The sequence below is a fragment of the Cavenderia fasciculata genome (assembly GCF_000203815.1).
Source record: "Cavenderia fasciculata unplaced genomic scaffold Scf_ET2XIPL01CNAVH-3, whole genome shotgun sequence".
Taxonomy (NCBI): domain Eukaryota; phylum Evosea; class Eumycetozoa; order Acytosteliales; family Cavenderiaceae; genus Cavenderia; species Cavenderia fasciculata.
This window is the reverse complement of record NW_004457723.1, coordinates 1,673,291-1,698,611: the sequence shown is the minus strand read 5'-3', so window position 1 is coordinate 1,698,611 and position 25,321 is coordinate 1,673,291. Positions and strand designations below refer to the sequence as shown.

General features: G+C 33.4%; 11 protein-coding genes across 11 annotated transcripts; 4 read left to right on the top strand and 7 right to left on the bottom strand.

Annotated features, from left to right (window-relative positions):
* Nucleotides 1-2: 2 nt before the first annotated feature.
* On the bottom strand, nt 3-2,171 carry DFA_07499 (Rab escort protein; the record flags this gene model as incomplete). The annotated part of the gene is made up of 4 exons (XM_004367301.1): nt 3-687; nt 772-1,977; nt 2,008-2,028; nt 2,050-2,171. The coding sequence occupies 4 exons, from the start codon at nt 2,169-2,171 to the stop codon at nt 3-5; spliced, it is 2,034 nt and encodes a 677-aa protein (XP_004367358.1).
* An 826-nt stretch (nt 2,172-2,997) lies between these two features.
* On the top strand, nt 2,998-3,969 carry DFA_07498 (RNA-binding region RNP-1 domain-containing protein; the record flags this gene model as incomplete). The annotated part of the gene is made up of 1 exon (XM_004367300.1): nt 2,998-3,969. One exon carries the CDS (start codon nt 2,998-3,000, stop codon nt 3,967-3,969), a length of 972 nt encoding a protein of 323 aa, XP_004367357.1.
* A 520-nt stretch (nt 3,970-4,489) lies between these two features.
* On the top strand, nt 4,490-5,093 carry DFA_07497 (proteasome maturation factor UMP1 family protein; the record flags this gene model as incomplete). The annotated part of the gene is made up of 3 exons (XM_004367299.1): nt 4,490-4,591; nt 4,714-4,909; nt 5,005-5,093. 3 exons carry the CDS (start codon nt 4,490-4,492, stop codon nt 5,091-5,093), a joined length of 387 nt encoding a protein of 128 aa, XP_004367356.1.
* Nucleotides 5,094-5,334: 241 nt separating this feature from the next.
* Nucleotides 5,335-6,649, top strand: DFA_07496 (uncharacterized protein; the record flags this gene model as incomplete). Its single annotated transcript, XM_004367298.1, has 3 exons — nt 5,335-5,355; nt 5,480-6,353; nt 6,588-6,649. The coding sequence occupies 3 exons, from the start codon at nt 5,335-5,337 to the stop codon at nt 6,647-6,649; spliced, it is 957 nt and encodes a 318-aa protein (XP_004367355.1).
* Nucleotides 6,650-6,749: 100 nt separating this feature from the next.
* On the bottom strand, nt 6,750-6,983 carry DFA_07495 (uncharacterized protein; the record flags this gene model as incomplete). Its single annotated transcript, XM_004367297.1, has 2 exons — nt 6,750-6,814; nt 6,932-6,983. 2 exons carry the CDS (start codon nt 6,981-6,983, stop codon nt 6,750-6,752), a joined length of 117 nt encoding a protein of 38 aa, XP_004367354.1.
* A 1,655-nt stretch (nt 6,984-8,638) lies between these two features.
* On the top strand, nt 8,639-10,408 carry DFA_07494 (sulfate adenylyltransferase; the record flags this gene model as incomplete). The annotated part of the gene is made up of 1 exon (XM_004367296.1): nt 8,639-10,408. The coding sequence occupies one exon, from the start codon at nt 8,639-8,641 to the stop codon at nt 10,406-10,408; it is 1,770 nt and encodes a 589-aa protein (XP_004367353.1).
* Nucleotides 10,409-10,512: 104 nt separating this feature from the next.
* Nucleotides 10,513-11,295, bottom strand: DFA_07493 (uncharacterized protein; the record flags this gene model as incomplete). The annotated part of the gene is made up of 1 exon (XM_004367295.1): nt 10,513-11,295. The coding sequence occupies one exon, from the start codon at nt 11,293-11,295 to the stop codon at nt 10,513-10,515; it is 783 nt and encodes a 260-aa protein (XP_004367352.1).
* Nucleotides 11,296-11,574: 279 nt separating this feature from the next.
* Nucleotides 11,575-12,917, bottom strand: DFA_07492 (uncharacterized protein; the record flags this gene model as incomplete). Its single annotated transcript, XM_004367294.1, has 3 exons — nt 11,575-12,319; nt 12,510-12,567; nt 12,704-12,917. The coding sequence occupies 3 exons, from the start codon at nt 12,915-12,917 to the stop codon at nt 11,575-11,577; spliced, it is 1,017 nt and encodes a 338-aa protein (XP_004367351.1).
* A 552-nt stretch (nt 12,918-13,469) lies between these two features.
* Nucleotides 13,470-15,629, bottom strand: DFA_07491 (uncharacterized protein; the record flags this gene model as incomplete). The annotated part of the gene is made up of 1 exon (XM_004367293.1): nt 13,470-15,629. The coding sequence occupies one exon, from the start codon at nt 15,627-15,629 to the stop codon at nt 13,470-13,472; it is 2,160 nt and encodes a 719-aa protein (XP_004367350.1).
* Nucleotides 15,630-15,866: 237 nt separating this feature from the next.
* DFA_07490 (uncharacterized protein) lies at nt 15,867-19,958 on the bottom strand (the record flags this gene model as incomplete). The annotated part of the gene is made up of 5 exons (XM_004367292.1): nt 15,867-16,535; nt 16,611-16,749; nt 16,837-17,482; nt 17,631-17,670; nt 17,994-19,958. 5 exons carry the CDS (start codon nt 19,956-19,958, stop codon nt 15,867-15,869), a joined length of 3,459 nt encoding a protein of 1,152 aa, XP_004367349.1.
* Nucleotides 19,959-20,222: 264 nt separating this feature from the next.
* On the bottom strand, nt 20,223-25,291 carry dnajc3 (DNAJ heat shock N-terminal domain-containing protein; the record flags this gene model as incomplete). Its single annotated transcript, XM_004367291.1, has 12 exons — nt 20,223-20,882; nt 20,948-21,086; nt 21,168-21,813; nt 21,920-21,981; nt 22,202-22,469; nt 22,561-22,735; nt 22,910-23,116; nt 23,188-23,436; nt 23,514-24,032; nt 24,115-24,282; nt 24,364-24,755; nt 24,844-25,291. The coding sequence occupies 12 exons, from the start codon at nt 25,289-25,291 to the stop codon at nt 20,223-20,225; spliced, it is 3,933 nt and encodes a 1,310-aa protein (XP_004367348.1).
* Nucleotides 25,292-25,321: the final 30 nt, after the last annotated feature.

The window sequence follows — 25,321 nt, the reverse complement described above, 5'->3', positions numbered from 1 at the left end:
TATTATGATTGATGTTCTTCTGTTGTTGGATTTTCATTATTAGTTGTAGTAGTAGTAGCAGCAGTTGGAGTTGTTTCATTTTCATTAGTTGTAGTAGCAGTTGTAGTTGGTTCAGTTTCATTGGCTGTAGTAGTTGTAGTTGTAGTTGAAGTAGTAGTATCTTCACCACCCCAAATAATATCTTCAGCATCTGGAACTCTTTCTAAAAAGGTTTGACCAGGACAAATCTTTTCAAAAATGAATTTGGCTTGTGAAATTTGTGATTGATAATCAATGGTTGAAGAGATTGGAGCATCTGAACAAATAATCATACCTTCTGGTAATAATCCAGTGGTATTATCAAATGTACTACCACTATCTGATTCCTTTACATAATCCAAATCAATATTGAAATAGGCTGACCATAGAATAGTTGGTTTCTTTTTAGAGTCTTTAGAGTCTGTAGTAGTAGCAGTAGAGTCATATTGTAAGAAATGCTCTACAACACTCTTTAAATCTTCCTCAGCAGTACCAGTTGCCAATGTTGTGAAATGGATTAAAGTCTTTTCCATTGGTACACAAAGTTTATCCATTTGATTCATATTAATAGTTTGTTTATTTCCACCAATCGAACCTGGTGGAATAGTTAAAAATGAATAAGATTCTGTTCCTTCAATAATCTTATCAACTATACAAATAGCTCTTGAACTAAAATTTTAGTTAAAAATAATTATAAATTAATAATCTTTCTTTCTTTCTTCTATTATTATTATAGTCTGTTTTTTGACATACTAAGTTTTAGTAATAAATTGATTTGAAATTGAAAATGAAGATGGATTTAAATATCTTGGAGTTGTAATGAAATGAGTTGAAGTAATAGTTTGACCTTCAGTGCAAGTGATTCCACGATATTTGGAGGTTTGATTGTTGGAATCGTTTGGTTCAGTAAAGAGAATATCTTTGGCTGATCTATCGAGTACATAGGTTCCACCAAAAACAGCACACAGACGACAGAATGCTTGTGGAATTTCACCGTATCCATAGAATGGGACAAGGAATGGAGTTGGACCATAAACCAACAACGATGAAATGTAAAGTCCAACCGATTGAATACCTTGTTCAAATGTGATATTTTCAATATCTTGATGAATGAGTGAAAGACCATAGAGAATAAATAATTTTACATGTTGAGAGAGTGCAAAAGAATCAATGTATTCAATAAACTTGCCATATTTGCGTTTCAACTCTTCATATTCTCCACCAGTCTTTTTTTCTTTGCTTTCGTCATCTTGTTGTTGTTGACTTTCTCCTTCTTCTTGTTTTGGTTCATTTTCCTCTCTTATAGATTTAATACTATCAATAAACTTCATAATTGATCTCTTGTCCTTTAATGAGAATATACTATCTTTGAAAATAGATCCTTTGGTTGATGGGATCTTTTGAATGGCATCCTTTAAAAAGAGATAGTTTTGTTCTGGACACTTGAAATCCAAATATTTACTAGTCATTGATGATATCAACAATGAAACCAATGGACCACGTGAATAAATCAATGAAGGTGTAATATCAATAATATATTGTCTACCTTTTTTGAAAATATCCTCCTCTTCCTCTAGTTGTTCTTCTTGTTTTGGTTTCTCTTCTACTACTACTTCTTGTTTAGTTTCTTCTTGTTGTTTAACATCTTCTTCTCCTTCTTTCTTTTCAATATCATTATCTTGTGTTGTAGTTGTAGTTGTAGTTGTTGTAGTTGGTGGAGTAACTACTACTACTTGTTTCTTTTCTTTTTTATAAACCTTGATATTCTTGAATTGTGGGGCAACTGTATCATTGTTGATATTGTGAACAGTTGCTACTAGATCCTCTTCCTCTTTCTTTTCTTCGTTTGCCTTTGTCAACAACTTATCAAGTTGATTCAAAGTGAAAGAACTTGCATAACCACCATAATAATCGTTTTTGTCTAAATGTAATACATTCTTTCCTGCTCTTGATAATGATCTATATAATAATGTATAATCATTAACATACAAATACAAATACACAAAATATCTTTATAATAATAATAGTTACCCAGCAATTAAAGACTCTACAAAACCAGTACCCAATACAATAACATCATAGTTGTCTTTATCCAACCAATTCAATCTAGTTGGGTCTTGTATTCTTGGATTATAATCTGAATCGTCTTCCATTTTTAAATATTAATACTAATAGTAGTAGTAATAGTGTGTGTATAATATTATATATCTCTTTCTTTACAATTTAAAGTACGAATGAAAGGTCTCATCAAAATAAATTATAAAACATGACTCTCTCTCTCGTAATGCATTCTCTCAGTTTTAAGATTCCTTGAAAAACAATATAAACAAACTAACTATGTATTCTCTTTAACCTCTCTCCAACAGTCAAGATCTTCTCAAATTGACTGTCTATTATGATTGATATTAATACCATCTTTAAATATATATAGTCTGTGTCTATATTATATTATATTGTATATGATATATTTCCTCTTCCCCTTTGAAGATTGCAGTTATAAATCATCATTTGATATCTGTGTGACTGTAACTGGTAACTGAAACTTGAGATGTATTGAGTAGCATCTTGCAAAGATAACAAGACAAACGAACAACAAGGTCAACTGACTTGACTATCAACTTGTTCTTTCCTCAACTTCTTCTTGACTTTATTAAAATTTTAATATTTAAATAAAAAAAACATTTTTTTCACCAAACGAACGTCACATGCTATCCCGTCAGCGGTGGGTGGGTGATGCTCCTCCAGCAGCGCTGCTGGCGTATCCGTTATCCTCTCTGAATCGATTGAACACCTTTGTTGTGAAGATCTTACCCAACACTCTAATATCTTACACATATAACTTAGTATATCACAGATATCCTTACACACACGTCCCGTCCCCACAGCACTCTCATTCATCCATTAGCAGATTAGATTGTCACACTCTACGTTTAGTTGTTCTCTCTCACTCCACACACCCCTTGTATATTTCAATAAAGAATGTCAACTGAAACCAACACTACTACTGCCACCCCAGTCGCACCAGTCGCCTCACCATCCAAGGTCTTTATCGGCAACCTCGCCTTTGAATTGACCGAAGAGGACTTGACCAACGAATTCTCTGCCTACGGCAAGGTTGTCTTGGCCCGTATCATCACCAAGCGTAACAACTCGCTCGGCTATGGTTTTGTCGAGATGGAGGATGAAGAGTCTGCCAAGAAGGCCATCGAAGGTCTCCACAAGAAGGAGATCAAGGGCCGTGCCATCAACGTCGAGTTGACCAAGGAACGTCAACCACGTCCACCCCGTCAACCCCGTGTTGCCACCTCCCCATCCACTAGTGACTCGACTGCTGCCCCACGTGCACCAAAGAGAGCTGCTGCCAAGAGAAACGGTGGTGAAAAGAAGGAAGGTTCAAATGGTGAAGAGTCCAAGCCAGTCGTCTCTGGTGACGCCGAAAACAACACCACCGGAGCCCGTCGTCGTAACACTCGTCGTCCAAAGACCGGTGCCAAGCCATCCGACTCCCCAGCCTCCCCATCCGCCACCGCCACCACCTCCACCTCTTCCACCGGTGTTCCAGCCGAACGTAAGGCCAAGGCTCCACGTGAACGTAAGCCACGTGAACCAAAGGAGAAGAAGGTCGTCGAAAAGGACACCACCCCACGTGAAGAGTCCAAGGACACCGTCTTTGTCTACAACCTCCCATTCTCATACAATGACGAGCAACTCCTTGCCCTCTTCAAGGACTACACTCCAAAGAGTGCCCACGTCATCATCAACCCACGTTTCAAAAAGTCCAAGGGTTTCGGTTTCGTCGTCTTTGACAACGCCGAACAACAACAAAAGGCTCTCGCCGTCGACAAGACCAAGGTTGAAGAACGTGAACTCAACGTCCGTATTGCCCTCGTTGACAACAAGGTTCCAGCTGCCACCTCCCCAGTTGCCACCACTGAAACCCCAGCCAACTAAATCAATTGTCCCCCCCCCCCCCCCCCCTCCCAAACAAAAAATATAAATAACAACAAAAGAGCGTAGTCCCAGTCCCCCACACAGTTCCACCCAGTTCCAAAAACCAACATTCTCTCACCAACAATCAACAATAATATACGCACGCACACAAGAAAACAACAACAACTTTGATAAAAGGGGAAATTTGTAGAGATAGAATAGAGGTTCACAACCATACCCTTTTTATATATAAAACTATAAAAAAATATTAAAACAAATATTTGTGTAATTTTAAATCCAAATATTAATAACCATTGAAACCTCTTCGACACAAAGAGAGAGAGAGATTTATAAGTAGTTACTTTTTATTATTTCCATTTTATTGATTTCCATTATTATTATTCCCATTTTTGAAATTTTTAAATAATTTGCAAAAAAAAAAAAAGAACTTGTGTGAGATGAAGAGATGAAGATCATCACCCTCTCAAATTAAACATCATTTTTGTAAATAAATTAATCATATATAAAAGAAATAAATAATATGTCACAAGTAAAGACCAGTATCGACCTACCAGATTTAGTATCTCACAATACATCAAACGTTCAACGTTATTCTCATCCAGTTGAAAGTATTCAAAGAAACGTATGTTTTAGTTTGATTGTTATGATCGATATGTAATGATGATTATGTTTTATTAACTTGTTGTTGTTGTTGTTTTACATATCATGTTGATCGTATGGATATATACAAATTTATAAATATAGCAATATTCAGTTGATACTAGATTAAAGACATTCGCAGCATCAAATGTATTTGGTCAACATATGGTATTACATAATGAAATTGAGAAGCAAATCTATTCTCAATTCAAGAGATTACCAACATTAAATAGTTCAATGATTGCTTTAGAGACTGTACTTGGTTTGGATGAAGATATTGATTTTGAGGATTATTTGAATGGTATATATTATCACTACTCTCTATATATCAATTTGATTTGATTACACTACGCTGTAATATATACTGATCATTATTTATTATTCCTTTTTATCTAGATCCATTAATGTCAGAGACACCATTACCAACCTTACACTCACAAATGGAAACTAAACTTGGAATTGCCATGCCAAAGAGTATTATTTAAACAATAACAACAATGACATATACGACTACAACTACTACGCATGCGACTACACTACAAAAATACCTCGCGAGGATTAAAACAAAGCGAGTAATGGTATCCATTTGGTTGGACCAATCAACAACAACTCATCACCAAACATGCATACACCACCACTTATAACACCCAAAATAATAATAAAAGTTTAAAAGAAGAACTTTTTGTACAAAATCAAAACAGATATCTAACCTTATTCGAATCCATAATGGATAGGTTGGGCAGCGAAGTAATAATTCTAATTCATTTCACAAACTGATCTTTAAATATTTGTTTACTTAATTAAAACATTTAAATTATTTCTTGTTTTTGAGACTCAAAAGTGTCATCTTTGCACTCATATATTTTTATAGTTAGAAATGAATTGCAAATTATTATCAACATCTGTTGTGTCTACTATCAAGTATGGTAATAGATACAATGTTATAAATGGGACTATTGGAAGATCTTTAAATCATACAATCAATAATAATCAAACATATGTTGGTCAAATTTGTAGATACAATCGATGGTATTGCTCTTCCTCCTCATCATCATCAACACCGCCACCAAACGATGAAGAGGAGAGTAAAAAAAAGAAGATAGAAGAAATGTTAAAGAACAAGGTTGATTATATATCTCGATTACGTAAAGAGAGACAAGAAAAAGAGGAACAAGAACAAAAAGTACGTGATGAAAGATCAGTCTTTGGAAAGTTGTTTGATGCATTCAAGAAATCATTTGAAAAGTATAATAATCAGAATCAACAACAATATCAACAACAACATGGATATCAACAAGATAAAAAAGGAAAAGAACAAACTACAATAATATACATGGTGGTTGGTGGCGCTGCACTATTGCTTGGTGCATCGGCCATTATACGTACATTGTTTTCAATGAACGATGAAAAGGAGCAACAAGCCAATATGCAACGTAGACTACAATATAAATACCAACAACACTTGAAACGTGAAAAGGAAAAAGAAGAGAAACGTGAAAAGGAAAGAGAAAAGTATATAGAATACCAAAGACTATTAAAAGAGGAACAAGAATTAATTGTTAAATTACAACAACAAAAATCACAACAACAACAACAACAACAACATCTATCAAATTCTTCTTCTTCCTCTTTATTTGAAGTTGATTCACCTCCACCATCATCTTCAACATCCACCATCTCTTCCTCTTCCGCTTCCTCTTTGGACACACAACCAACTTTATCTTCTTCTTCAACGCCATCTGAAAGTTTGTTTGAAGACAAATATAATAAATAATCAAGCAATTTATTTATTTATTTAAAATATCTATCTATCTATCTATCTATCTATCTATCTATCTATCTATCTATCTATCTATCTATCTATCTATCTATCTATCTATCTATCTATCTATCTATCTTTATTTCCCATGGGAGGAGTGAGTTAAATTTGGATTTAGTAATTGGATCATAAATAATATTTAAATTTACATTATTTGCAGATTGGGAGGAACAATTGGGTTTGAGCGTGGATGAGAGGGACAGTGACCAAGATAGTCTTTAAAGGAAAAATGCTCACAGTCAGTCTCATCCACGCCAAAAGATCAATGAACCTTTGAATAAGAAACTATTGTAGAACACTAAAAGACTGTTTTAGGGTAGACCTATCCGGAAGTTGGCTTTGATTTGTATTGAATGATTACCATCTTTGCTCTAATACCTTGAATACCTAATATTAATAATATTTATAAAGGATAGTTCATTGAACATGTTGATTTGATTCTTTAATTCTTCGATCATGACGGTTGGAATTGGATAGTTTCTAGTTGATGGTACTATATCTTACGTTGTTTTGATTGTAAAATCATCATAATTCTTTCTTGAAATTGGTCGATCATTCATCTCTACTAGTTTCTTTCCAAGCCTCGATTCTAATCGTCTTAGAAGAGGGTGCGAGTGGTACTACTGCGGTTGGTATCACTTCTTTACTTGACTGTTTCAGGTCAGCTGAGGACAAGGTGTTGATGAGGGTGGATGAGGAGGAGGGAGAGTTGTTGTTTTTGTCCATTAATTGTAGTTGGAGGTTGAAGTTGTCATCTCTCAGTGCCTTGTTCTCTTCCATTAGATCAATCGTTTTTTTTCATCTTGTCCGAACACAGATTGATGCTTCCTTGCAACTCTGCGCAAGTACCTTTCATTACTTGTAATTCGTTGTAATATTGATTTCTTGCTGATGCTGCACTTCTGTATCTTCTTTAATCTTTTCTCTTCCTCATACACATTTATTTTTAAATACAACTCCAATAGAAGTTCAAAAATCTCTTTAACTAACTATGAGAATTGTTAAGAGTAATAAATATTTATCAACTACACTTGAGTCAAATGATTATATGATGTAGTGAATAGGGTGAGAAAAAAGAAAAATGGTAAATATAAAAAAATTTGGGTACTACACCCTCCTCATTTACAACATAGTTTACAAAATCTCTTTAGCTCATTGTCAACAATCCCTGGGGTTTAATCCGGCCCTCATATATTTATATATACAGTGAATCGGACCTTCCTCCTTGAACAATTATGTTTGATACGTCATATCCCGCAAAAGTTCGATTTTCAAAAAAAAAATCTACCTACACCCAACAACTCGAGCTTCCTTTGTTCGTTTTTACCAAGATGAATTTTCGAAAACCTTTTTCAACGACAAGTCCGTTGGAGGATTGTCTTTTAGCAGACAGTTAATCTGTAATATCTCGATACACCCCTGCTGTGTGTACAATGATGGTGATGAAACCGACTGTTTCTAAATATCTGTCGTCCATGGTGGTGACCAACTAGAAGAATCGGTCGTAACTTCCTAAAAATCCTCTTTTATTTATTTTAAAATATTTTGTTTGTTTAGAGAGCAATGATTCTTCTGTCAACGCAATCCCCTCTTCTTCATCTTCTTGTTTTTTTGTTATTTTAATTTAAAGCATAAAGTAGTTCTTTTTTTTTCTTTCAACTACAATTCTCTTTATTTATTAGGCTCACTTCACACCTCACTCATTATTCATTAATATTTTTGTAAAGTGAGTACTTCATTCATATTTTATATTGCAATCAAATAATGATGATCATCATTACCACATCATCACTTTTTTTTTTTTAAAGATATATATTTGTATATCTTGAAATGAAAGTGAAAGATACATCCTATCCCTTTTCTCTTTCTCTCTTACTATCCAAAATCAGCTGTTGTTGTTGATGTAAAAGGGGGAGGAGTCAAAAAAAGTGATGATGTGGTGGTGGGGTGGTCAGAATTAAAATGCATTGAACGAAAGCTGAATAGTCGGCAACTATCAACCAAGTCACACGAAAGAACAAGACTCTTAGAAAATAAAAGACACAAACAAAATGACACTTGACAACTAACCCGTCCTTTTTATTGTATAGATTAATTTATAAAAGTACAAAATTTGTTGTTGTTTATTTAAAAAACATACATACATTATAATATTACAACTCAACTCAACTTATACCAACACACATATATATATATAATAATAATTAAATAATGATTCCATCTACACTTTCAACAACACAATATCACGATTTACCAGAAGGAGGATCAATTCCACATGGTGGTAAATTGGTTGATTTATTGGTACGTGGTGATCAACAAGTAGAGGCACTCAAGCAACGTGCCATCAACTTGCCATCACTCTTGTTGACACGTCGTCACTTGTGTGATATCGAGTTGATTTTAAATGGTGGTTTTTCGCCATTGGACCAATTCATGGATGAAGAGACATACAATGGTGTCGTTGAAAATATGCGTTTGCCATCGGGTGTCCTCTTCCCCATGCCCATTACATTGGACGTTACCAAAGAGTTTGTTGACAGTGTCATTGCCACCACTGACCGTGACATTGCCTTGCGTGACGAAGAGGGTAATTTAATTGCCTTGATGAACGTGTCATCGATTTTCAAGGCCGACAAGGACAAGGAAGCTCGTTTGTCAATGGGATCAATCGACCCATTCCACCCAGGTGTCGCCTCGATCCTCGCCACCAAAGAATACTATATCGCCGGTCGTTTGCAAGGTGCTCAATTACCAGTCCACTATGATTACAACGGTCTCAGAAGAACACCAATTGAAGTTCGTAACATGTTTAAGGAAAAGGGTTGGAAGAATGTCATTGCCTTCCAAACACGTAACCCAATGCATAGAGCCCACAGAGAGTTGACTGTACGTGCCGCCGAACTCAACCCAGGTTGCAACCTTTTGATTCACCCAGTTGTCGGTATGACCAAGCCCGGTGACATTGACTACCACACTCGTGTCAAGTGTTACAAGTCTATTATTGGCAGTTACCCAGAAGGTCTTGCCGAACTCTCGCTCCTCCCATTAGCCATGCGTATGGGTGGTCCACGTGAGGTCGTATGGCACGCCATCATCCGTAAAAACTATGGTTGCACCCACTTTATCGTCGGTCGTGACCACGCTGGTCCAGGAGAGGACAAGACAGGCAAGCCCTTTTACGAGCCATACCAAGCACAAGAGAACGCACTCAAATACGAGTCAGAGTTGGGTGTCAAGATCCTCCCATTCCAAATGATGGTCTATGTTGCCAACCACGACCGTTACTACCCAGTCGACCAAGTACCACAAGGCGAAGAGACATCAAACATCTCGGGCACCAAGTTGCGTCACCTCCTCAGAACCGGTGGTGAGATTCCAGACTGGTTCACCTATAAAGAAGTCGTCGGTATCTTGCGCGAGTCATGTCCACCACGTCACAAACAAGGTTTCACCATCTTTTTCACCGGGTTCTCGGGATCGGGCAAGAGCACCATTGCCAACGCCCTCAACGAAGCCTTGCTTGCAAGCGGCAGCAGAGCTATCACCCTTTTAGACGGCGATGTCGTCCGCACATTCTTGTCGAGTGAGTTGGGCTTCTCCAAGGATCACCGTAACCTCAACATTAAGCGTATCGGTTTCGTTGCCTCTGAAATCAATCGTGCTGGTGGTATTGCCATCTGTGCTCCCATCGCCCCATACGAAGAATCTAGAAAGTTTGCCAGAGAGTTGGTCAACAACTCACAAGGTGGTTTTGTCGAGATTCACATCTCTACACCCATCGAAGTCTGTGAAAAGCGTGATCGCAAGGGTCTCTACGCAAAGGTCCGTGCTGGTCAACTCAAAGGTTTCACTGGTATCGATGATCCATATGAAGCTCCACAAAACCCAGAACTCCGTATCGATACCACCAACACCTCTGTCAAGGATGCCATTCATCAAATTTTAGATTATTTAACTAAAGAAGGTTATTTAACTCAATAAACCAAAATACATATAATAATAAATACATACCTAATATTAATACTACTATATATAACCATTCATTAATTATTATTATTATTTAATTAAAGTTAACTATTGATTGTTTATTTATTTCTTAATTTTCTAATGAATCTGGCAACAATTGGAACAGTGAATAGAGTGATTGGAAGTCTAATGAGACCAGTTAATTTGTTCATTGCAAATGCCAATGCAAATACACCTAATCCTTCACCGAGTGAACTACGTTCGAAACCAAACTTGTCAAACACTGATTGAAGGTCAACACCATTGGAAAGAGCAACATAGATGGCTCCAAGTGTTGAAAGGTAGAATGTAAAGTGAACAACTACAGCAATCGCACCATAATGTTTGAATAGGAATTTAATCTTTTGTCCCATTGATAATCCAGTTGGCATGATCAAATCACCATGTTCATTTGTTTGTAAAGTTGTTGTAGTATTGTTGGTATCTTGTTCTTCTGGTTTCTTATTTTCATTATTATTCTTTGGTGGTTCAACATTATTACTAGTTGAATATTGTTTACTTGTCATTGTTATTATACTATTATATCTATTACTATTATTATGATTATTAAAGAGTGTTGCTGATTTGATGAATACATTGTTATTGTTGTTGTAGTTGATATTATTATTAAATAGTGATGATAATGATGATGATGATGATGGTTTATATAATGTTATATTTTGAGATGATCGCGATGAAATAATAATACTATTCTTATTATTAACGTTGTTATTAAATACAAGAGATCTTCGGGGTTGAACTAACCCCAAACCAAATGTAGCAACTGATGATGATGAAGATACAGTCGACTTTGTCGATGATGATGCTACAACCAATAAGAGTTGTCTTGCTTTTTGATTCATTCTAATATATCAGAAAGATTACTATTATCTAGTTATGTATATTAAAAATGAACAAGACAATAATAATAATGAATAAGGTCTGATTAGAATTCGTCATCAACCAAAAAATTACTCCCGACTTTTTGTACATCATCTCATTTGTGTCAAGCCAATATATTTTAAACATCATTATTACATCTACCACAATTCATCATGATTATGTATTAATATATTTACAATTTATTTATTATTTATAATTTACAATTAAAGTATTATTATCATTATTAAGTATTATTATTATTATTGATCAACTTTAACAGTAAAAGTTGATTTTGACATTTCTTCATCGTCCCCTCCTCCAGCACCATCTATATTATTATTATTATTATTAATATTGTCAGATTGATTAAATACAGGTGCATCATAATCTAAATCATCTTCAATATAACTCATTGTATTTATACTCTTTCCCATTGATGCCATTGAAATTTGTTGTTGGTTACTCTTTGCAAATGATGTTTGAGAGATTTCTACCGCCGATGAATCACCCAACCATTTAGATCTATTAACAGGTCGGAATAAGAGATAATTGTATGGATGATTGGCAACTCCAAGCATGACGACTGCCATTTGAAAGAATTCAATCAACATTGTGATAAAACTTGAAAGATGACGGATATTGTCATTGTAACCTGGTTTACCTATTTGTAACCACAATTCTCTTGCTGCAACACAAATGATGGTACCCACCAACAACCAAGCCATCTTTTTAATCTTGTAAGATGATTTTGAGTGTTTATCATTTTGTAGCATCATTTCTTTATGTCTCTTTAAGTGATTCGAGAGGATAATAAGATTAATGGCAAGGAATAATCCAACACCAACCAAACAAACTATAAATCCAGCTGCCGAAACCATTCCAGCTGCCGATGCAGTCGATACACATGACATTATATTTTCAAGTACTCCCCATAAAATCATCCCCACCATAAGACATAAACTAATATTCCAAACTCTTTTCTTGTTTTTCCAACTTATTTGTTCACTAGAGTAGTAGTAAATGGTTAATTAAATGGAATAGATTAATTGGAAAATCATAATGTATGTTGTTGTTGTTGTGGTTGTTGATACAATACGATATAAAAAATGTATAAAATATTTGTAACCAAAATGAAGAGATAAATAACCAACCAAGAAAGATAAATACAATATTCCAATTACCAAATATAAAAAACAATCCATTTCCAGAATAATCGTGGTCACGTATAAAGAATCCACATCCTAACATTCTCACTAAAGATAGAGAGAAAGAAATAAGATAAGATGATAAAGTTGGTTAGCATTGTTGGGGGATAAGGTCCGATCTAGATTTTTTAAAATTATCTTTAAACAAGAGGGATTGAAGGACTTTTTGAAAAAATGTACATACTAATAGGTTGTATAACTAAACTAAAGAATACTATAAATCTTGGTGTCAATGTAAAGTTTGTTTTGACTAGTACTTTAAACTCGTAAAACAATTGTGGAGTATTTAAAAGGAGGTAGAAAAAGCTTATAATGATTCTAATAACATAATATGATAGTACCAACCTATCCAAAGCCACTCCTTCATTGGTAAATGAATCTTTTGTCATACTACCCATTTCTTTTCTTTCTATTGTTTTATCTATTTAAAGATACCTATTTATAATTAAACAAAAATTAATGAATGATCATTAATCAACCCAGAGACCCTTTCCTTTACTTTCTGTTCTGCTAATCATGACCATCCACAAACGAAATTCCCATTAATCGATGTGTGGTTGGATGGATGAAGATCTTTAATGCAAGCCTGCCAGGCAAGTATACTCATTGGGGTTTGATTTACGGGCTTGTTGTTGAAACAACCAATGAGCAATGAACAAGATACTCCTTTTTCATTCGAAAAGGGAACGGGAAAAGCATTCATCCTACATTCTTTGCAGCCCCTTTTTTGGCTGTGCATTATTCTCTGTTTTTTTCAGACCTCCGATGGGCTTGTCCCACATCCAATGTACATGTTTAAAGATATTTTTGTTTTTTGTCGTTTGATCCTTTCATCGAGTAAAGGTCGCACCCTGTCGATGTACGAAAAAGTCTGTTGTCGTTCTTCAACAAACAACAACACCTCTTTTATTGTTGTCAACAACTAAACTATAGTTATTTATTTATTTACATTAATCTCCGTCATCGTAAAGTTTACAATTATATTGAATGAATTTTTTAATTTCTTTGTTTGTAATTCTTTTATAGGATTTTAGGTGACATGGAAATTGACCTGTTTCGTATAGCCATATAACAGCGTCAAGACTTATTTGATTAAATCGATAATAGACGCTGATTACACTTTTGTACATGTTGGCATTGATTAAATGGTTTGCAAGCAAAAATTTGAATGTTCGATGACTGTGAATGGAGACAAATTGGCTGACTGTTAAAGTATCATGATATTTAAAAGTGTCGTATAGGAATTGGATGAGTTCTGGATCTTTGGCTTCTTCAATGGCATAGTTGAAGAAATCATTTTCTTTTACTCGTGGAAATTCATTGACTGAATAATACTCGAGTATTAATTTGATGGTATCGATATTGTAGCTTCGTAGAGCCTTGTCAATCGATTCTTTGCGAGGGAGGTATTGATCTCTTGCATATTCTCCACACATTTTCTGTAATATTCCAATTAACAATCTAGCAGGTTCATGCCATCCATATTCCAAACAATTATACAATGCAGTTATATGTTGTTCGTAATTATTATCACCAAAATATTTAACGTGTCCTAGTTCATAAAGATATTTAAATATTTCTATTTTAGAGGTGGACGTAAAGAACATTGATTTTGGTTTCTGACAAATGATTGGTAAAAAAGATGGTTGTGCAAAGGTATGTCCAATTTGATTGGCAAGTTGAACGATTACTTTGACAAAATCCAATCTCTCTTGTTCGATTGCAATTTCCATCACCAAGTCAAAGTTGATAATCTCGTGTGGGATGAGTTTAAACATCTCAGCATTACTATTTTCAGTTGAAATGGCTCTTTTAAAATAAGAATCGTCAATATTGAACACCATTGATGGATACTTTTCAATAACCCATTCAAATGTATCCAAATGTCCATTGACTGCAGATATCAACGATTGTTGTGTGATTTGTTGTTGTTGTTGCTCGTTTGGGTTAGAGTAACCCAATTCAAGAATTTTAGTTTGTCCTTCTGTGGCTGCCATGTCCATGTTGATTGTGAGCTTTGTGTGATCCAAGATGTACCCAACAAGATCTACATGACCACCAATGATTGCTCTGTTCATTCCAGATTGAGTCAGTGTTTTCAAATGGCCTGGAAAATATTCGGCCATGTTGAGAAGAATAGGTAAACCTACAGGAGACAAACATGCATTATCTAATGCATTCGGACCAAGAAGTATCCTTTTAAGAGGTTCATTCTTTCCAAAATAGTGAATGATTTCAATGGCACGTGGGTGATTACTTTTCATGGATGAGTGTAGAATGGTTCGTAGAAGATCATTTTCGATTCGATGCATGTCATTGTCGAAAAGGTTGTTGATCAATGTTGTACTTTCTCTGTCTTGAAGATACATGGTCAACTCAAAGTTGCCTAATAGTTCTGGATATCTTGTGAGACACGCGTAGACAAACTCTTGATTACTCGATTGAAAGAAACATCTATCGCTAATCGTATACTTTTTCATTACATTGAGTATACTGTCATTATTGTGAATCGATTCTATCCATTTGATTTGTGACATGTCACCAGCTTTGAGAGAGAATGTAGTTACAGTCTCTATAAACTCTTCCAAGTTTTCCACTCCATATCTTGTATACATAAACTCTTGAATAAATTTGTTTCTCTTGTTGATTACAAAACTATGATCATCTTGATATGGTTTGTTTATCATGTGACTTCTTCTTGGATTCTTTAATATAAATGGGTATCGCATTGAAGATCTAATAATCTCTTTTAAATTTGGTATCCATTTACGTTTATGGTTATTTGTTGTTGTTTGTTGTTGTTGTTGTTGTTGTTGTTGTTGTTGATAACCACCACCACTGTCATCACCAAACCATATATACTTTGCATATTTTTGTTCTAATACTAGTAGAGTTGATTGTAGTTGATCAAAGTAACCATGTCTTGCAAGTTGAATAGGATACTCGGTTAATTGATACCAGTTGTAGTATCCAATCGGTTCGTAATTATAGCTTTGGCGATCATAAGGTGCTGCTAGTAATCGATTGATTTGTTTTATATGTTTGATGATCACACTATGCAAGTATGTATTGGCAATAAACACTGATTTAAATTGTCGATCTATATTCATTCTAATTCTCTATTCATTTGATTCACTAAAATCATATATATTGTGTTGGTTAGTAGGGTCCTCTAAAATTGTTAAAAAAGAAATCTTTTTTATTAATCGGTTTAATTTCCTGTTTTCATATTATTTATTTATTAACAAAATAATACAATGGATAGTATCATTTTATCAATAGTTTAGGTTATAGATTTAAAATAGTTACTTTAAATGAATATGGATTATTGTTATTATTTAATTTATTTAATGACCAAATCCACCAAAATTAAAAGTAAAATGTTGTTGTTGTTGGTGATGATGACCACCACCACCGCCACCACCAAATCCAAAACCACCTCCGAATGGGAAACCACCACCAAATCCTTGTTGTTGTTGACGGCCAGCCATTGGATCATTGACATCTTCACCACGATCGTATCTATCACGTTTGTCTTGGTCGATGAGTGTTTCATAGGCCTCTGTCATTTCGACATACTTTTTCTTTGATTCTTCACTTTGATCACCCTTGTCTGGATGATGTGTCAATGCAAGCTTCTTGAATGCCTTTTTAATCTCTTGTGGTGTAGCACCCTTGTCGACACCCAACAACTTGTAATAGTCTTTACGTTTGGCTTGCTTTTGTTTCTGTTGTGCACGTCTAATACCGTCCATAATGTTGTGATCGTTTGGACTCTTTTCATGAGCCTTTTGGAAGTCTGCCAATGCACGATCATACTCTTCCGTGTACATGAATGCTTCTCCACGATTATAGTATGCATCTGCTGAATTATCATCCAATTCTATCGATTTGCCGCATGCGTTGATGGCATCTTGTCCCTTTCTTAATTTTAATAATACTTTACATTTTAAAAGGTAAAGTGATGGTGAATATTGTGGATGATTTGGTTCAAGTTCTAATGCACTATTTGTTTCCTATAAAATAAAAAATAAAAAATCATAATTAATACAATCCTATCAAAAAAATATATAATATAATATTGATCTTACTCTTAATGATTCTTCATATCTTCCTTGAACAAAGAAATCATTTGCCTCTTTAGTATTTCTATCAAATTTGGTAATTCTAGTTAATTCTTGTTTTAATTTTGAGTGATCTGAATCAAATTTCAAACCATCTTTAATAAACCTAAAAAAATAATATAATATAATATAATAATAATAATTGTTTAGTAAAATTATAATTATTATTAGTTGTTATATATATATTACATACTTTAAAGCAGCATCCTTTTCACCAAGTGCAAAGAAAGCTTTAGCTCTCCAATACATTGCTTCTAGATTTGATCCATCGGCTTTGAGTACTGCTGTGGTGTCATCGATAACACGACGATAGTCCTTGATGTTAAAGGAACATTCGCATCTCCAAAGACGTGATTGTTTGTTATCTGGTGTAGATTCGAGAATACTATTCAATACTGGCAAGAGATCATTCAATTTGTTGCCTTCATACAATTCCTTTGCTTGTTCGAGTTGACTAGATGTCTTTTGAATGAGTGCAAGTTGTTTCTTTGCTTCTGGATTGTCTGGTTTTGTCTTTAGAACCGATTTGTATTCATCGGTTGCATCTTCAAAACGACCGAGTGATGTAAGAATCTTGGCACGCTTTAACTTGGCGTGAACATTGGTTGGATTGTATTGAAGTGCTCTGTTGAGATCTGATAATGCCAAAATGTTCTTTCCCTTGGTTTGGTAGATACCTGCACGTTTAAATAGTACAGATGTCAACTTGCTCGACATGTCACTGCTCTCACTGCTTGCATCTCCAATCATATCGATTGCCATTGTATATTTCTCTACCGAGGCATCATATCTTGCTGTTTTAAATAATTCATCTGCTTCTTTTATAATTGTATCAATGTCTAAAAAGATAGAAATCAGAGAGAGAGAGATAGAGAGAGTACATAAATATATTGATTGATAGAGAGATTAGATATATATATATATATTAATCATTATCTTTCTTGTTATTAATATCGATTGCATACCTGTAGCAAATGATGTATATACTATTGTAAGGAGGAATACCAATAGTATTGTAATGAAATTTCTATATTTATTCATCATCGTTTATATATACAATATACAAATAAATAATAACTATTACTACAACAAACTGAAACTAAATATTCGGGTTATACCAATTAAAATATTTAGTTAAAATTTTATTGTTGAGCAACTAAACTATAGTTATATTTATTTACATTAATCTCCATCATCATAAAGTTTACAGTTATATTGAATGAATTTTTTAATTTCTTTGTCTGTAATTCTTTTATAGGATTTTAGGTGACATGGAAATTGACCAGTTTCGTATAGCCAAATAACAGCATCGAGACTTATTTGATTAAATCGATAATAGACGCTGATTACATTTTTGTACATGTTGGCATTGATTAAATGGTTTGCTAGCAAAAATTTGAATGTTCGATGACTGTGAATAGAGACAAATTGGCTGACTGTTAATGTATCTTGATCTTTAAAAGTGTGGTAGAGGAATTGGACGAGTTCTGGATCTTTGGATTCTTCAATTGAATAGTTGAAAAAATCATTTTCTTTTACTCGTGGAAATTCATCGACTGAATAATACTCGAGTATTAATTTGATGGTATCGATATTGTAGCTTCGTAGAGCCTTGTCTATTGATTCTTTGCGAGGGAGGTATCGATCTCTTGCATATTCTCCACACATTTTCTGTAATATTCCAATTAGCAATCTAGCGGGTTCATGCCATCCATATTCCAAACAATTATACAATGCAGTTAAATGTTGTTCGTAATTATTATCACCAAAATATTTAACGTGTCCTTGTTCATATAGATATTTAAATATTTCTATTTTAGAGTTGGACGTAAAGAACACTGATTTTGGTTTCTGACAAACGATTGGTAAAAAAGATGGTTGTTTAAAGGTGTATCCAATTTGATTGGCAAGTTGAACGATTACTTGAACAAAATCCAATCTCTCTTGTTCGATTGCAATTTCCATCACCAAGTCAAAGTTGATAATCTCGTGTGGGATGAGTTTAAACATCTCTGCATTACTATTTTCACTTGAAATTGCTCTTTTAAAATAAGGATCGTCAATATTGAACAACATTGATGGATACTTGTCGATAACCCATTTAAATGTATCCAAATGTCCATTGACTGCAGATATCAACGATTGTTGTGTGATTTGCTGTTGTTGTTGTTCGTTTGGGTTAGAGTAACCCAATTTAAGAATTTTAATTTGTCCTTCTGTAGCTGCCATGTCCATATTGATTGTGAGCTTTGTGTTATCCAAGATGTACCTAACAAGATCTACATGACCTCTAATGATTGCTCTATCCATTCCAGATTGAGTCAGTGTTCTCAAATGGCCTGGAAAATACTCGACCATGTTGAGAAGAATAGGTAAACCACCAGGTGACAAACATGCATTATCTAATGCATTCGGACCAAGAAGTACCCTTTTAAGAGATTCATTCTTTCCAAAATAATGAATGATTTCGATGGCACGTGGATGATTTCTTTTCATGGATGAGTGTAGAATGGTTCGTGGAAGACTATTTTCGATTCGATGCATGTCATTGTCGAAAAGGTTGTTGATCATTGTTGTATTTTCTCTGTCACGAAGATACATGGTCAATTCAAAGTTGCCTAATAGTTCTGGATATCTTGTGAGACACGAATAGACAAACTCTTGATTACTCGATTGAAAGAAACATGTATCACTAATCGTATACTTTTTCATTACATTGAGTATACTGTCATTATTGTGAATAGATTCTATCCATTTGATTTGTGACATGTCACCAGCTTTAAGAGAAAATGTAGTTACAGTTTCTATAAACTCTTCCAAGTTGTCCACTCCATATCTTGTATACATAAACTCTTGAATAAACTTGTTTCTCTTGTTGATAACACAACTATGATCATCTTGATATGGTTTGTTTATAATATGACCAAGATTCTTTAATATAAATGGGTATCGCATTGAAGATCTAATAATCTCTTTTAAATTTGGTATCCATTTACGTTTATGGTTATAATTATCTGCTTGTTGGTAACCACCACTGTCATCATCATCATCACCAAACCATTTAAAATTTGCATACTTTTGTTCTAATACTAGTAGAGTTGATTGTAGTTGATCAAAGTAACCATGTCTTGCAAGTTGAATAGGATACTCGGTTAATTGATACCAGTTGTAGTATCCGATCGGTTCGTAATAATAGCTTTTGCGATCATACGGTGCTGATAGTAATCGATTGATTTGTTTTATATGTTTGATGATCACGCTATGCAAGTATGTATTGACAATAAACACTGATTTAAATTGTCGATCTATATTCATTCTAATTCTCTATTCATTTGTTTCACTAAAATCATATGAGAGAATTGGTCCACAGGCTGTTACTTGTGAAATTTTTAAGCGAGGAATTTTTTTTTATTATCAAAAAATAGGAATTTATTAAAATTTAAATAGTTTCTAAAATCCTTTCAGACTTCTAGCTGGCTAGGTGACAAAAGGTACGTGAAATAAATAAATAAATTCATTTACAATAATTACTTTAAAATAAATGAATATGGACTGTTATTATTTAATTTATTAATTTATTTAATGACCAAATCCACCAAAATTAAAAGTAAAATGTTGTTGTTGTTGGTGATGATGGCCACCACCACCAAATCCAAAACCACCTCCGAATGGGAAACCACCACCAAATCCTTGTTGTTGTTGACGCCCAGCCATTGGATCATTGACATCTTCACCACGATCGTATCTATCACGTTTGTCTTGGTCGATGAGTGTTTCATAGGCCTCTGTCATTTCGACATACTTTTTCTTTGATTCTTCACTTTGGTCACCCTTGTCTGGATGATGTGTCAGTGCAAGCTTCTTGAATGCCTTTTTAATCTCTTGTGGTGTAGCACCCTTGTCGACACCCAACAACTTGTAATAGTCTTTACGTTTGGCTTGCTTTTGTTTCTGTTGTGCACGTCTAATACCGTCCATAATGTTGTGATCGTTTGGACTCTTTTCATGAGCCTTTTGGAAGTCTGCCAATGCACGATCATACTCTTCCGTGTACATGAATGCTTCTCCACGATTATAGTATGCATCTGCTGAATTATCATCCAATTCTATCGATTTTCCGCATGCGTTGATGGCATCTTGTCCCTTTCTTAATTTTAATAATACTTTACATTTTAAAAGGTAAAGTGATGGTGAATATTGTGGATGATTTGGTTCAAGTTCTAATGCACTATTTGTTTCCTAATAAAATAAAAAATGATAATTAATACAATCAATCAAAAATATATAAATAATATTTATCTTACTCTTAATGATTCTTCATATCTTCCTTGAACAAAGAAATCATTTGCCTCTTTAGTATTTCTATCAAATTTGGTAATTCTAGTTAATTCTTGTTTTAATTTTGAGTGATCTGAATCAAATTTCAAACCATCTTTAATAAACCTAAAAAAAAGATAATAGTAATAATAATTGTTTAGTAAATGATATAATATTGGTTGTTATATATATATATATATTTCATACTTTAAAGCAGCATCCTTTTCACCAAGTGCAAAGAAAGCTTTAGATCTCCAATACATTGCTTCTAGATTTGATCCATCGGCTTTGAGTACTGCTGTGGTGTCATCGATAACACGACGATAGTCCTTGATGTTAAAGGTACATTCGCATCTCCAAAGACGTGATTGTTTGTTATCTGGCGTAGATTCGAGAATACTATTCAATACTGGCAAGAGATCATTCAATTTGTTGCCTTCATACAATTCCTTTGCCCGTTCGAGTTGACTAGATGTCTTTTGAATGAGTGCAAGTTGTTTCTTTGCTTCGGGATTGTCTGGTTTTGTCTTTAGAACCGATTTGTATTCATCTGTTGCATCTTCAAAACGACCAAGTGATGTAAGAATCTTGGCACGCTTTAACTTGGCGTGAATATTGGTTGGATTGTATTGAAGTGCTCTGTTGAGATCTGATAATGCCAAAATGTTCTTTCCCTTGGTTTGGTAGATACCTGCACGTTTAAATAGTACAGATGTCAACTTGCTTGACATGTCACTGCTCTCACTGCTTGCATCTCCAATCATATCAATTGCCATTGTATATTTCTCTACCGAGGCATCATATCTTGCTGTTTTAAATAATTCATCTGCTTCTTTTATAATTGTATCAATGTCTATAAAAAAAAGATAGAAGAGAAGATGATTTATTGATTGATAGAGATTAGATATATATTATTATCATTATCATTCTTGTTTTTGCTATTAATAGTAATTGCATACCTGTAGCAAATGATGTATATACTATTGTAAGGAGGAATACCAATAGTATTGTAATGAAATTTCTATATTTATTCATCGTTTATATACAAATAAATAAATAAACTATTACTACAACTGAGGATGAAACTGAATGTTCGGGTTAAACCCAATTAAATGTTTGAACCTGCTGCTTCGTCACCGCTGGTTTTGAATTTTATTTTTGTTTTTTTTTTTAATACCAAAATTAGATATATTTAATTTTGATGATCGAAATTCAGGTCTTAGTATACAGTATTACCATACTTTTTCTGAACCTCATAAGTGATGGTTGATATTGGGATAAAAGTGGTCTTGATTGATTGAGTCGCTTGGTCTTGACCAGATTGTTTCAAGGCACGTTTGACCAATTCATCGAATCTCTTGTAATAGATTAAAAATTGAAAGATGATTTTCTTGGATATATTAGATCCAAGATTAAAGTTGGAATAGTTGGTCATTACATCTAAATGACTTCTTTGTAAAACATCTCTCCATCTCTGTGAAAAATCACAAATCAAAGTATTCATTGCATCTAATAAAAAAGAAAAAGAATAATTGATTAATTATTTGGTCAATTTGGAAAAATGTAAGTATTATAATTATTATCTATATAGATTTCATACCTTTATCAATTGATGCTTGTTGACTACTCATTGTTTGTGATTCTGTGATTTTAATATAATCAATCAATGTTTTAAAGTGTGAATATAATTGTTCTTCAATATAAATATTTGTTTGATCTATCAATAATTGATTAAATAATATATATCCTTCATCATTTTCTGGTAAATTATTTTCCTACATTAATTAATAAAAGATTAATATTTTTGTATTTTTAAAAATAAATATTTATATATGTGAAAAGTCAAAATCATCGAACTGACAGAATTGTGCGGGGCTCATACAAGTTTGTATGCCAGACTCTGAGTTTTGCTTGTTTGTTTTGACTTTTTACATATATATATTACATACACGAAGAACAGATAAAACAACATCATAATTATTAATTAAAAACATTGATTTTGTTTTCTTGTCTGGGAAATTATTTGATAGATGTTCTAATAATCTTTCCATTGATGAACGAAGGACAGCAACCCAAGCTGTAACACGAGAGTCTGCTACACCTCCACCAATAATTTCAGAGATACTTGCATAAAATTCTGAAAATCTTCTTGTATACTAAAAAAAGAAAGAAAGAAATATTAATAAATACAATACAATTCTTTTGTTTTTATATTTTTGAAACTTACAATATGAGGTCTAAAATCAACAACACCACTATCTTTGGTTAGAGCAATTTTAAGACTATCAATATTTCTTTTAAATAATTCACTGAATTTATCCCATAGAATGACATCGACTTGGTGAAAGTAGTTACTGAGACATGGTATATCGATTCGTCTCTCATTTAATATATTTACAAACATTTGATTCAACTTTATACATAATAAAATTCCTAAACAATCATAACTAGTTGAAACATATTGATTAATATTTTCCTAAAATAAAAAATAATTAAATAATTAATAAATTAAATAGATAATTGTTTTGATTTGTTTTTGTTTTTGATACATACATAGAAAACTTGAAATATTTTATCAAACATTGGTTTAATTAAACCTGATGTTTCTTTGTTTGAAACTAAAGGTTTAGCAAACCATTTTTGATCAAATAGGTATTCAGAGCATACAGTATCGAGTAGTAGAATATTCATTGATCTAAATATTTGTTCAAATGGATACTTTTTAGCATTTTTGATAGCTGTATGAGGAACGATAAGTGGTGCATCGGTAGCCCTCAACAAGATGTGAGATCTTCTCAACATGTTGGTTGTGGTAGTATCTGGTTTATCGAGAATTTCTTCGCTTCGAATACTCGTCCAAATGTCGTTTGGTAGGTTAGGTACATTCAAATTAAATGCCGATGCTTTGAATGTATCTACTGCTGCTTTTGAAGTTGTTCCAAAATACCCTTTAATAGTATTATCATAATACCCAACAACATCTGATTTTGTTGCAATTGGTACATATACCTTTGATAATGATCCTCCATAATTTTTAAAATATGAAATAAATATTCTTGAAACTGTTTCCAACTAAATAAATAATAAATAACAAATAAAAGTGTTAGTCAAGTTATCTTATTTTTCTCTTTCTCTTTTTCTATCTATCGCATACATAAAGATTTTTAATTTCAACAGCAAATGAAGGAGAATTATCATAGATGAATTGATTAAGTGCACTATATTTAAATAATTTGGATTGTTGTAAAATTTGTACATTGGTTCTTGGTTTTCTTAGACCAATAATTAGTTTCAGTAAGAAATCTCTAACTGAATAGCATGCCTACAAATTGATTAATAATCAAACAATCATTGTTGTTAGTACAATAATATTTCATATCCTTCCTTTCATTTCGATTATTACCTTTTTCTTTAATAAATCAATTTCAAATGCAATATCTTCACCAAACTTTGCTTGTATACCCATTAAATCTTCTAGGTTTTCTACTCTCTTTGTTAAAAGTTGAATGTTTTGTACATATTCCTCATTGATATCATCAGATGTGATACTGTTGATGAGGCTTGGTGGGATGACGATACGTTTGACAATTGCAGATACTGCATCTCTTGTTTTCATTCTATTTTCCAATGATTGACTAACAAGCATTGTAGTTACATGCGTGTCTGGCATATCCTTGATTAAATCGTGAAGTTCATCATCAAATGATTGAAATACCTCTTCAATACTTGCAAGAATCTTGTCATTCTCTTGAATAACATTATGTAATTGTACCAATTGTGATGATTGTTCTAAATCTAAAAAAATGAGAGAAGGGAAGTTGTTAATATGATATACTTTATCTTTTGGTTCTTTATTATGTTGATTTAAATGTCATTCACATACAAGTATCAATGACAGATGTTGGTAATGACTCTAATTTCTTTTCAACAGTATCTGTTATATTGAGAAGATGTCTAGTATGACCATCCTTTGATAAATCCTCAACCAATTCGGTCATTGATTGATAGGGTGTGCCATCAGCTTTCCTAATTCCCAATTTCTCCAATGCTCCTTGATCTATAGACTCTAATATTTCACCAATATCATCATTAACATCTACATTTCTTCCACTCTTTGTATAATTTAGATCCTTTTCATATTCTTTATCTTGTGAGTCTTCTTCTTCCTGTTCCTCTTCATCAGTGTCGTCAGTGTCATTATCTTGATTATTATCAAATCTACCTATATCATCATAACTTTCATTATTGTATTGATTGTCATCGTCATCATCATCATAATCTATTTCTTTCTTTCTACTATTGTTATTATTTGTAATCTGATTGGTAAACATTTTATAACCAATTAATGGTTGTAAAAATCA